Here is a 13920-nt window from a genome sequence, read left to right on the forward strand (position 1 = left end):
ATGGTAATGAAACATGTTATTTATAGCAGTTAACTCCCCTAGTCAATGACCACCATAGATAGCAATGCAATCTGATTAAAAATAGCCAAGGCTAGTGTTGTGTATTGGGCAAATGTATACAAGTGCAACTTTACCACATGACCAGTATCATGTGTTTACCACACACAGAAGTCAGTTATGTAATAGACCATTAATTCCACTCCCAACTTTGGCCACTTGCCAAGATACTGACCAGTATCAGATGGGGTTGTGAAATGGTGTAAACAGTGAACACCAGTCCATGTAATACTGGCCTACCACTTGTACTAGTTGGTTTGGAGTTAATACAGTTATGCATGTACAAATGAGACATTAAGCTCAAAAGTTAATTATATGTGCGCTCTGAAAACTAACCAGAGGAGTGGGTTGAAATTTACAATCTTTACTTGGCATTTGAGGAAATCTGAACTCTCAGGGTTTGGATAGAACATCCCCAAATTAACTTTTCTTTACACTGTTGTTATTTTTGTTCAATACACAAATATTAACCTAACTTTACAAATCCTGTACAGTAAAGGAAACTAAATCTAAGTTGATATTTTAATATGCTTGATCCTATTTATGTATTAACATTGTTTTATACATACAAACTGTGTTGCTGTTTTTCAATTAACAAGCAGATTAAAAATTAATTATATTTTTATGTATAATTTGAATTGACAAAATTAAATGCAAGATGCGTAGCAAGAATTACATGTTTGATTTATTGTCAGTGAACCGTGACATTTTCTCAATGTTTCAGACCACCAGTTTGTCAAAGCTATCAACATCTTGGATGGTCAAGCTAAATAGAATTGACCCAGCAAATCACAACTGTCCTGTTGCCATATCATATTACATTGGTTTTTTAAATGTTAAATTCTCTCGTCATTTCCATAAACATAGTATTTACTGGCACAAAAACAAAGGCTTATACATCATTATGAATGAACATGTGTCAAAAATTCAATTTGTAAGTCTCTTAACTGGACAGTGTGGAAACAGAATAAAATATGGGCTGTCCGTTGTAGTGGCAGCCATTGTGTGAATACGTTTTTTGTCACTGTGACCTTGACCTTTGACCTAGTGACCTGAAAATCAATAGGGGTCATCTGCGAGTCATGATCAATGTACCTATGAAGTGTCATGATCCTAGGCAAAAGCGTTCTTGAGTTATCATCCAAAAATCATTTTACTATTTCGGGTCACCGTGACCTTGACCTTTGACCTTGTGACCTCAAAATCAATAGGGGTCATCTGCGAGTCATGATCAATCTACCCATGAAGTTTCATGATCCTAGGCGTATGCATTCTTGAGTTATCATCCTGAAACCATTTTACTATTTCTGGTCACCATGACCTTGACCTTTGACCTAGTGACCTCAAAATCAATAGGGGTCATCTGCGAGTCTTGATCAATCTACCCATGAAGTTTCATGAACCTAGGCGTATGCATTCTTGAGTTATCATCCGGAAACCATTTTACTATTTCGGGTCACCGTGACCTTGACCTTTGACCTAGTGACCTCAAAATCAATAGGGGTCATCTGCAAGTCATGATCAATCTACCCATGAAGTTTCATGATCCTAGGCGTATGCGTTCTTGAGTTATCATCCGGAAACCATTTTACTATTTCGGGTCACCGTGACCTTGACCTTTGACCTAGTGACCTCAAAATCAATAGGGGTCATCTGCGAGTCTTGATCAATCTACCCATGAAGTTTCATGATCCTAGGCGTATGCATTCTTGAGTTATCATCCGGAAACCATTTTACTATTTCGGGTCACCGTGACCTTGACCTACGACCTAGTGACCTCAAAATCAATAGGGGTCATCTGCAAGTCATGATCAATCTACCCATGAAGTTTCATGATCCTAGGCGTATGCGTTCTTGGGTTATCATCCGGAAACCATTTTACTATTTCGGGTCACCGTGACCTTGACCTTTGACCTAGTGACCTCAAAATCAATAGGGGTCATCTGCAAGTCATGATCAATCTACCCATGAAGTTTCATGATCCTAGGCGTATGCGTTCTTGAGTTATCATCCGAAAACCATTTTACTATTTCGGGTCACTGTGACCTTGACCTTTGACCTAGTGACCTCAAAATCAATAGGGGTCATCTGCGAGTCTTGATCAATCTACCCATGAAGTTTCATGATCCTAGGCGTATGCATTCTTGAGTTATCATCCGGAAACCATTTTACTATTTCGGGTCACCGTGACCTTGTACTTTGACCTAGTGAGCTCAAAATCAATAGGGGTCATCTGCGAGTCATGATCAATCTACCCATGAAGTTTCATGATCCTAGGCGTATGCATTCTTGAGTTATCATCCGGAAACCATTTTACTATTTCGGGTCACCGTGACCTTGACCTTTGACCTAGTGACCTCAAAATCAATAGGGGTCATCTGCAAGTCATGATCAATCTACCCATGAAGTTTCATGATCCTAGGCGTATGCGTTCTTGAGTTATCATCCGGAAACCTTTTTACTATTTCGGGTCACCGTGACCTTGACCTTTGACCTAGTGACCTCAAAATCAATAGGGGTCATCTACGAGTCATGATCAATCTACCTATGAAGTTTCATGATCATAGGCGTATGCGTTCTTGAGTTATCATCCGACAACCTCCTGGTGGACAGACCGACATACCGACCGACCGACATGAGCAAAGCAATATACCCCCTCTTTTTCGAAGGGGGCATAATGAACCATTATTTATTACAATTATATTAATACTGTCATTATAGTTGAATTTTACAATCTACCTTTTATCTGCATATATACTGTATCGACATGGACTTAGTATTGTGTCAATATATTCCTGCATAATTTACTGATAAATTAATGCCCTACATTAAGATGCTTCCATAAGTATGAAAGTATCAGGATAGTGTTCTCCAACCCTCCTTTACATGATGCTAGGAAGAGAAAAGCTGTAAAAAAAAATGGCTAAAAAATAACATCATTTAGGACTTGCTTAACGCTTATAGACATATATAGGCATATACTGATAGAAGCAATCACCCAATATTGCATATAGTAATGTTTTAGGGTTGGAGAACAATATCTTGATACTTTCATATTTTTGGGAGCACCCTACCATACAATTGACAAAGCAGCATATAGTGTACATCGAGATACCATGAAGATAAACAAATCTTAATTTGGTACACATGGGCTCTTCTAAGAGAAAATGGGGCTTAATGGATGTGCATTAAGTGGCGTCCCAGATAAGCCTGTGCAAACTCCACAAGCTAATCAAATTATGCTTTAAAGGAATTGTTGCATTTTAAGGAAGTGTCTTCTAAACAAAAATCAGGGGTGGTATTCCAGAAACATCTTAAGTCATTTCTTAAATAATTTCACTTAAGTTCAAAACTACCATGTTTTGTATTTCTTTACTAGATAAGGAATCACGTGTTTCTTTTGGTATTCCTAAAATAACATTGACATAATGATGTTATTTTGATGTAATTCTTGATGCCAAACTATTGCAATGGGAAATGAAACACATAAGAAAATTTCCCAATTTAAGAATAAGAATAAAATTTAACTTACGATGCTTCTGGAATACGACCCCTGGTCTATTTGTCGTTCATGATAAGACTTTGTGAATTGCACATGCTAATTTGGAACGACACTTTACGCACATGCATTAAGTCTCCTTTGCACAGAGCCAGCCTTATACAGTGTACATACCCTGTTGACAAGGTCATGAACGCCATCTTTCTGTATGGACCTTAGTCGAGACTCCGTCTTTGGTTTGAGACTGTCCTGGGATTTCACGCTGCTGTTTGATAGTCTGTGTTCACCATCCTGTAAGACAAAGTTGTCACAATAGTGAGATGATATACCAGAGGGGAAATGTGCTACAAAAATCCTTGTTAAATGATTTTAAAGAGGCATCCAGAAACCATATGCTTGTCAGGGACATGAATACTTATGACCTTCCACCTTGAAGTACAACCTTGAAGTCATGAACTTCCACCTTGAATCACAACCTTGAAAAGTCATGACCTTTCACATTGAATTGTGAACTTGAAAACTCATGACCTTTGAACTTGAATTGTGACCTATTCCATTGACTAAGGATCTTGCATTTCCTGATCGGCAAACCACATTAATTAAACTACACCAAATGATTACTAGGCTCTCAGACGGTGTGCAATTACTTATTTTGGAAAGCAATATAAATTCAACCGTTTTTAATACCAAAATGATAAGGTTAATCTGTTACAGTTGTATTTGAATATTTCCCTGAAAAATGATTTTGGTTAAAATTTCTATACAAGCATCATGGATCAAGCCCCTTGTTGTTGAAAAAGTTAATTTATCACTGTCTAGGATAAACCAGAAGTAGCAACCATTTCTATAGATAATGGTTGCAACAGCAAAGTTTTTGCCAGAGAAGAAAAGACACATTTCCCCAAAATATTAAACCTGCAAAATTTAACCATCGTTAAAATTTTGAACAACTAGGTCTTTCATGTGAAGAAACAAAATTGCAATTATACAAAATCATGAGAACAAAAAGTGTACAAATTCACAATCATGTGAACAAACAAATTGTACAAATTCAAAATCATGTGAACATATTATATTGTACAAATTCAAAATTATGTTCACAAACACAATTGTACAAATTCTCTTTAAGTCATGCATACACTGGCCCCTCTCCCAGCCCCAGTTCCGGGATGATGACCCTGAGGGGAAGGCTTGACCCCACGCTGTGGTGCTGTGACCCCTGTGCTTACTGCGTCCCCTGGTGAACCCTTTGGTCGCCTGGTTACTACAATTACAAGGAGTTATATACGATTCATGTACGGCTTAATGCAGGTGCGTTGAATGTCTTTCCAGATTAGCCTGTGAAGCTGGCGCTGGCTAAATCAGGGACAACGGTTTCCGCAGAGACTAGAATTTTGTTTATAAGAGACAGGGTCCCCTGGTGACCCTTCGGTCTTTTGATTACTGCAATAACATGGGAATATGTACAATATTCAGTGACATTTTTACCTTCCAAAAATGAAGTTGTATGAGAAGAAGTTAATATTGTAACATGTACATAGAAAAATCCTATAATATGAGCCTTGTTCTGGGAAAACTGGGCTTAATGCATGTAAAGAGTCCTCCCACATTAGAGTGTGCAATCTGCACAGGCTAATCCGGGACAACATTTTCCTTTTAATTGGATTTCTCGTATATAAGCATCTCTTCTAAAAGAAAATCCAGTTAAAGCGGAAAGTGTTGTCCCTCATTTGCATGTATGGACTGCACAGGCTAATCTGTGCGAACACTTAACCCTTTGCATGCTGGGAAATTTGTTTCTGCTGAAATGTCGTCTGCTGAATTTATAAAATTAGCATTTCTTCGATTTTTTTTTCAAAGAATACTATCAGAATAGCAAACAGTTTGGATCCAGATGAGATGCCACGTTCTGTGGCGTCTCATCTGGATCCAAACTGTTTGCAAAGGCCTTCAAAATTCAGTTCCCGCACTGAAAGAGTTAACTCACATGCATTAAGCCTAGACTTCCCAGAAGATTTTCATATAATGACAACTATGATTAACGCAGTAAACAAGTACTTCATATGGGAGTCTGACAACCACAATTCAAATTTTTGACAAATTTTCCATCATGTGAATCCAATAAGGTATAAAAATTGGTCTCAATAATATCAAGGAAGGTGTAATTGCCCACAAAATATTTTGCACTAGGGAGCTAACATGAAACAAAAAATCTTGATCTTAAATGAAACTGTTCACAATATAAATAGATACAAATAATAAGACCCTTGTATTACCTATGCCAGGTGGTTGTGATATCTGCTGGTCCATGTGGGTGTCCGTGACCGTGGGGCCATTCTGTAGCACATAGGGGGCAGGGTGAGAGACGGGGGACTGCAGGGACGGGGTGGGGCCACTGTCCCCAGGGGTCAGGGTACTCGGGGAGGACCCACTGCTGTTACCCGTCGTCTCTATGTGCACTATACCACTGAGGAAAACAAATCATCATTTTTAAACCCTTCAGAAGTAATACTGTAAGATACTTTGTACAATCTTTGCCTCAATGTGCACTATACCACTGAGAGAAAAGAAAAGCAATGTCAGCATTTGTTTCTAATCCACATATACAGTAGATACAAACAGTAATGTTACTAAAATGACATTTATATTAAACCACCAAGAATGTTTTCATGACCTTTGGACAGTTTTTTAGTGATTGTTTTCAGGGGAGAGGGGGGGGGGGGGGTGATTTGTGTATTACATTTCATTGTTTTTCCCAGGAGTGCAAAGGGGCATGGCGCATTACTTTCAAAAAGGGCATTTTAGCTCGCAGTTTAGGCAAAAAAGAGCAAAAACGTTCTGTGAATACCTGAATTACGGGGAAACATGTAATCGCATCAGAAGCAGTTGTGGAAAAAATAACATATAAATAAGCACATTTAATGGTAATTGATGTATTTAACTTACTTTGATTTATATTAATATATTTACCTTGCAATGTACATTTAAGTTCCATGCTGTTTCAAAACTGTACAACACGACAAACATAAAGAAGCAATATATGCATATGAATCTGATTATACCCAGATCCACTAACATATAAATGAAACCATGTTTGTCTTATCCCATTTTCTAACAATAATCTTGCCAGATGTTTAAAATAACATAGCGAGTAAATTGATAGCTAACAATATGCAAACACTCGTTTCCGTGACATACATCCACCGAGCAGATTACAAATAAATAAATAATGTTGTTGCTATCTAAAACATTTTTATGCATCGTTGATTATCACAGACATTTCATTAATTCCTTCTTAATGTATAACCTCCATCGTAAATTCGATCGTTTACGACGTTATTTGCCATTTTTGCAGAGTCACAATTTAATTCTGTATAGTCTGCCATGTTGTTAAAATGTCAAATGATGTAAGCGACAGGTGCGCATAGCAACATGAAATCGTATACGCGATTCGCATTTTGTTAAATTAGTATACGTCTCAGTAATTATTTCAATAATTAGATCTAATTATCTTAAAAACGAAAAAACGATAAAGAATAAATTTGTTTGCGTTTTTAAATGTAATTATGCGTAAAAATATATGTTTTGATATAACTGAATAATGCATGCAATGCACAATTGCCACGAGAATAACATCGAGTTTTTCATCAAAAGTCTCCGAAGTAACGATTTTATCGTGGAGGAGTACACATTGCTGACCGAAAAGTGTGCTTGGTATAACATAGCCTCTGGCATTATCAATTGATACTGACACGAGGTTATTCACGCATGACTAATTCACAGCTTTGGAGAAGTCAGTAAGACCTACCTATAAATCGAGCACTGAAATAGATTAAATCTGCTCAATTAATATAGTCGATAAGACGTCTCTCGAGTAAATCAAGCACAGTCGGAGTGTCACAGACAATCAAGGACGCTGATTTTGCGGACCAAGTTAGGTCATAAGGCAATAAAGATGTTATCGATAAGGGCGCGTGGTGAAATTTGCCTTTGAAAAGGGCAGAGTGGCTATCCTTGAGGGTGGCGTGGCTTTTCGCCACGCTAAAATGGCCTGGGAAAAACACTACATTTATTAATTTTCTGAATATTGAGTCATCATAGAAAGACTTCAATGTTGTACACACGACATGACAGAATGCAGTTTCAATTGGAACAAACATGAAAATTGCCAAGCTTAATCAGTTTTACATCTGACTTTTAAACATTAATATTGACTCGAATGTTTTTAACAATTGCAAAAGAAAGATAAAAGTAGAAATGCCCCTCTGTATGTTAACTTGCCCAAGGGGTTAACTCCCCCCCCCCCATAATATTATCCTGGCATGGGCAAGCCAGCCACACTTAAAACAAGGGGGCCAAGATGGCCCTAGTTCGCTCACCTGAGAGGTGTCGGTTCATTCAATCATTACCAAATGTCAACCTTGACTTAGATATTGTCCAGACAAACATCCTGGTCAAGTTTCATCATTATTTCATCTGCGAGTCATGGTCAATGTACCTATGAAGTTTCATTATCCTTGGCGTAAGCACTCTTGAGTTATCATCCAGAAACCATTTTTCTCAGTTGAGTCACCGTGACCTTGACAACCATTGTGTGAATACGTTTTTTGGCAGTGTGACCTTGACCTTTGACCTAGTGACCTGATAATCAATAGGGGTCATCTGCGAGTCATGATCAATATACCTATGAAGTTTCATGAACCTAGGCATAAGCGTTCTTGAGTTATCATCAAGAAACCATTTTACTATTTCAGGTCACTGTGACCTTGACCTTTGACCTAGTGACCTGGAAATCGATAGGGGTCATCTGTGAGTCATGATCATTGTACCTATGAAGTTTCATGATCCTAGGCATAAGCATTCTTGAGTTATCATCCAGAAACCATTTTACTATTTCAGGTCATTGTGACCTTGTCCTTTGACCTAGTGACCTGAAAATCAATAGGGGTCATCTTCGAGTCATGATCAATGTACCTATGAAGTTTCATGATCCTAGGCATAAGCGTTCTTGAGTTTTCATCTGAAAACCATTTTACTATTTCGGGTCACCGTGACCTTGACCTTTGACCTAGTAACCTGAAAATCAATAGGGGTCATCTGCGAGTCATGATCAATGTACCTATGAAGTTTCATGATCCTAGGCCTAAGCGTTCTTGAGTTATCATCCGGAAACCATTTTACTATTTCAGGTCGTGACCTTGACCTTTGACCTAGTGACCTGAAAATCAATAGGGATTATCTGCGAGTCATGATCAATGTATCTATGTGATTTCATGATCCTAGGCATAAGCGTTCTTGAGTTATCATACGGAAACCATTTTACTGCTTTGGGTCACCGTTGCCTTGACCTTTGACTTAGTGACCTGAAAATCAATAGGGGTCATCTGCGAGTCATGATCAATGTATCTATGAAGTTTCATGATCCTAGGCCTAAGCGTTCTTGAGTTATCATCCGAAAACCATTTTACTATTTCGATCATCGTGACCTTGACCTTTTGAGTTATCATCCGGAAACCATCTGGTGGACGGACAGACAGACATGAGCAAAACAATATAACCCCTCTTCTTTGAAAGGGGGGGGGGGCATAATGAGAAAACTGCCCCCCCTCCCAGCAGCCATGTTATTCAACTGACTGGAACCATTTTTGAACTAAACTCTCGTATCAAGGAAACAAATGTTCTGAGCAAATTTCATGAAAAACTGGGCCAAAAATGTGACTTTTACTGTGTTCACATGTTTTCACTATATATATAGAGAGAAAAATGCCCTGCCCACTGGCGGCCATGTTTTTTCACTGATCTGGACCATTTTCGAACTCGTCCAAGACATCAATTGAACCAATGTTTTGACCAACTTTCATGATGATTGGGCAAAAATTATGACTTCTAGAGTGTTTACAAGGTTTCTCTATAGCCAAATAAGGAAAACTGCCCCGCCCACTGGCGGCCATGTTTTTCAACGGATCGGAACCACTTTTGAACTCAACCAAGATATCATTAAGACAAACATTTTGACAAAGTTACATGAAGATTGGGCATGAAATGTGACTTCTACAGTGTTTACAAGGTTTCTCTTTTTTTTGACCTAGTGACCTAGTTTTTCACCCGGCACAACCCAGTTTCGAACTCTGCCGAGATTTCATTGGGACAAAGCTTCTGACCAAGTTTCATGAAGATGGGACAAGAAATGTGGCCTACAGAGTGTTTACGAGCAAATGTTTACGGACGGACGGACAGACGGACATACGACGGACAAAGACTGGTCACAAAAGCTCACCTGAGCAATCAGGAGAGCTAAAAAAAATACCACGCTAAGTTGACAAAAATCCTGTAATTTGTTTACAGTCTAACCTGTCAATAAAGACCATTCAAGGGATTTGGTTGATGTGGTCTTTGTTCACAGGTGGTCTTTATTCCCAGGATCGATTGAAACTTTGCAAAATATTCTAGTAGTTTTTTAACAGGTACCTTATTTATGTATGTGCTCTTTTGTTTAAATGTTCGAATACTTATGCTTGTATAATTAAATAAAGGATTGAAAACACAGTTTTGTTTTTATATGTATTGTTTCCATTCGCTTATGTTTTTATTATTTATTTCATTAATCATATACATGAATAAATAACTATTGACATACAAGTATATACACATGCAATTCAGAATGTTTTGGATTTGATTTTTGCCAACACCAAGATCACTAGCCACTTGTCTACAACTGTGTCCTTTAACTAACAAACTAATGACCTTAACGCGTTCTCCAACGTCAAGAACTTACGCCTGGAAGCCATGATGGTTAACTTGAACTGACAATTTACTTATCTACAATCTATGAACGTCTTTTTACGGATAAATTTAAGAAGGGAATGACTATCAAAATGTTTGTATTTAAGGCATCGTAATTGATATGAAACCGTTAATTTCCGCAATGAGTTGATGAAAGCCCCAAACCTGTCTGTGATATTTTCGGCAATTAGTACATTAATCGCGAGTCACTTAAATACAAAGGCAATTTTTTACACTTTTGACAAACTGTCAAATGCATAAAAGAAGCAGGCGACTACCAATTAGCAATGCGTGTTAAATAAACAAACAACTGCTATCGAGTGCAATAAACTGTCACTTGCCAGTATCTCTATAGCGACTGACGAGTCCACTGGTAAGATGTGTATCACGTGACATCACAGCGTCATGGCAGCCATTTTTTTTTTAAGTTGCAAAATCGTTAATTTTTATTATTGCAGTGGTCGTTGTAAGCAATCAAAATGGACTTTTGGGAATGTAAAAGGGCGGTCTTTGGTCTTTGTTTGCAGGTGGGCTTTATTTGCCGGTTCAATATATAGTGAAATCGTTCGGGAGGAAATTGGTGTGGTAGTTATAGACTGTTGGTCGCTATTAACAGGCGATCGCTCGGGCAGGTTGGACTGTACTTATTTTCAGCTTGAGTGCATGAAAAACTAAGTTTTTCGCCACACATTGGAATACATTTTCTGGTTAGAAGAATTACTTGATGTCTTATCCCTTTACCACTTATATACGTATTTTGACGCATTTGTGTTCCGTTAGAAAGTTTAATTGAATTAAAGACCTTTCTTACTAGATTCAAATTTTAAAGGCTTCATTTCAAACCCTTAGATACTGATGAGCAGCAAACAGCATAACACCTGAACAGTCTGCGAGTTACTCGCAGGCTGTTATGGTTTTATGCTGGTTGCAAAAGCCATTTCCACTTTGCTTCTTATGGGGGAAAAAGTTAAAAGAAGACATTGAATATCTCTCCCTGAAGGGGGCACAGTCAGATGATGACAACAACAGGACTCACTTTGCTACTGGCAGGGGTTGACTAGATGCCGGTAACCGCGTACTGGAGTCAGACACCGTCCGTCTATACACCTGGGGACCTGTCTGACCTACGGGCCTCTCATCCTTAAAACTGCCTGAGGAACTCAACTGTGGCTTCCTGTAAACAAATATTGGGGTAGTCTATCTGTTTGGGAAATGTATCCTTTTGGGAAATTAATCCATTGGGGACATTTTATGAATTTGGCCAATTTATCTTTTGGGCAATTTATCAGTTTGGACAATTTATCCATTTGGGAAATTTATCCATGTTAAGATTACAGCCTCGTTCTGCAAAACAAAAACTGGGCTAAACACATGTGCATAAAGATTCATCAAAGATAAGCCTGTGCAGGTCACACAGAATAATCAGGAAGGACACTTTCAGCTTTTATGGAATTTTTCAATTAAAGAAGTCTCTTGTAAGTAAAATTCCAGATTAAGAAGAAGGTGTCATCTCTGATTAAAAAAGTACCAAATACATTCATGTTTTTTACTTATTTTGTTTTAAGTATCTTCAATTGAAATTATTATTTTAATTCCACAGATAGCAATACAGATGGCCACGTGTTAAATTTTTAGTAAAATTCCTATATTTTATTTTATCCATCTAAACATGCGAAAATGTTGCACAGAATACGAAACTAAGCATTCACAAACAAATAACCAAAGTTCTGTCAGATCTTGTTACAGTTAGTAGGAACAGCAAAAAAGAAAAGAGTAAAACATTAAACAAAGAAATCACATAACATGCAAGCCTCTTTTGAAAGAAAATGTGTTTAAACATTCTCAGATAGAATTTAAAGCTTTACACAAAGTCATGTGAAAAAACTTATCTGAAAATTAGTCTCCAAAAAATATCAGATAAGTATTTCTTTTTCTCTTTCATGTTTATCAATAAAGCTATTTACAAAAGTTATATGAAACACAAATCTGAAGAACTACATGTAGTCTCTCAAAATATGGGATAATAATTCCGTTTCCTCTTAATGTTTGTAAAGTCGTAAAGCTTAATTTTTTTGTGTGAAATCACATACATGTCTATCTGAAGAACTGATCTCCAAAAACAATACAAACATTATTTCTTTTTCTCTTTCATGTTTATACAATTTTAAAGCTCTTTACAAACAATCTAAAACAAAATCATTGGACATTAAGTTTTGTTCCCACAAATAGTGACCCAACAATGTGATCATATTACCCTACCTGCGATCACCATAATGTTCACCCGATAACCTCTCACTAGGGTCATACTGCGGATCAAAGCGACCTTGACCTTCGAAGCTGTTGTCACGGTCACCAGGTGACCCATTCCCGTGGTAACCACGCTGATTTCTGTTGACATCCACACCCTTGTAGCCAGGGTAATCACTAGCACTTTGATTATAGCTATCCCCAGAGGAATTATACTCCAGGCCGCTGTTAGCACTTTGAGTCTCAGAATCGGGATATCTGCAGGCGGATGCCAGATGGGAATACGGGGCAGGCTGTCTGGGCCCTTCCCTACTTTGATACTGATTTCCATTAATGTTGTAAGACAGATAAGAGTTCTGTGCAGCCCCCATGGGGCCAGGATTCTGTCTATGAATGTTTGATTGATCCAATCTTCTGTCGTAACCCGTATCCCCTGCGCTATAATTGCCAGTCTCCTGTTCAGCCAAGGGCGACAAAGGGCCGTGACCCCGATCGTCTCTCCTGTAAGCGGGATTTCCAGAAAAATTTGACGAGTAGTTTGCAGTCCGATCTGGTTGCATATACTGTATTTTTATCTCTTGTTGACCATGTGAATTTGAATTTGCAGCAGACGGATTCCAATGTAACTTCTCAGCACTGTGATTATGCACATCTCTGCCGGCGGACCTTTGTTTGAACTGGTTAGAAGCAGATGAGACTGAATTATGATAGGTTTTGTTCGGAACATTTGACGCAACCCCTGGTGCGGTTGAACTTTGACCTGGTGACCTTGGGGGTGGCGCCCATGCTTTACCAGGTGCAACTGGGGGCTGGGCCAAGTCTTGAGGGGGTGGGGGCCAGACTTGACTGGCGGTACCGGACTGGCTTATTTGGGACGATCTTGAGGTATAGTAGAAGCTGTAATGACAAGGCAAGATGCAAGTCCCACAATGCAAGGCAGCACACCCAGACTCACAAAACATTGTTTCTCAGCGGTCTTTATTGCTCAATCAGGAAAAGTACTGGTACCATGCCAATTTGGGAATATTAGCGTGAACAAATCTTGAAATTGGGAACATTCTCGTTATGAAATCATCAGATTGGTAATTATTGGTCTTTTTCATTGCGTAGTTATTAATCTAAATATTCTTTTAAATGCGCTTTGGCTGAAATATTCAGTTTCAGTGCTAATTTTAATTGTGTGCAGAAAATGAACTTTTGAAACAAAATTGAAGCAACATTTTTGTGTGAATTTGTTTGGACAACAATTAGGAATTTTGTAATTTATCCTCGATTGCAGGTACACCATAAAAACGAAAAACAAAAGCTATACAAATTTTATAAGCACATACTTG

General features: G+C 38.2%; 1 protein-coding gene and 1 long non-coding RNA gene across 6 annotated transcripts in view; both read right to left on the reverse strand.

Annotated features, from left to right (window-relative positions):
- LOC127834119 (serine-rich adhesin for platelets-like) overlaps positions 1 to 13920 on the reverse strand; it is a 72661-nt gene that overhangs the window by 23314 nt on the left and 35427 nt on the right. Inside the window, exons 11-15 of the mRNA XM_052359738.1 lie at positions 12599 to 13483; positions 11376 to 11513; positions 5833 to 6023; positions 4696 to 4820; positions 3731 to 3847 (exon numbers count right to left, since the gene is read on the reverse strand). Coding sequence (XP_052215698.1) covers positions 3731 to 3847; positions 4696 to 4820; positions 5833 to 6023; positions 11376 to 11513; positions 12599 to 13483 — 1456 coding nt within the window. The remainder of the gene's footprint in view (positions 1 to 3730; positions 3848 to 4695; positions 4821 to 5832; positions 6024 to 11375; positions 11514 to 12598; positions 13484 to 13920) is intronic.
- On the reverse strand, positions 566 to 2653 carry LOC127834120 (uncharacterized). Of its 5 annotated transcripts, none has more exons than XR_008027819.1 (4): positions 2539 to 2653; positions 1959 to 2248; positions 1461 to 1813; positions 566 to 1315 (listed from the first exon to the last, which is right to left on the reverse strand). It is a non-coding gene; the product is annotated as an uncharacterized LOC127834120 (long non-coding RNA). The 5 variants fall into 5 exon arrangements; XR_008027820.1 differs by lacking the exon at positions 2539 to 2653 and adding an exon at positions 2394 to 2499 and having other exon boundaries at positions 2104 to 2248; XR_008027818.1 differs by lacking the exon at positions 2539 to 2653 and adding an exon at positions 2394 to 2499.

The sequence above is a fragment of the Dreissena polymorpha genome, chromosome 6 (genome assembly GCF_020536995.1).
Source record: "Dreissena polymorpha isolate Duluth1 chromosome 6, UMN_Dpol_1.0, whole genome shotgun sequence".
Lineage (NCBI taxonomy): Eukaryota > Metazoa > Mollusca > Bivalvia > Myida > Dreissenidae > Dreissena > Dreissena polymorpha.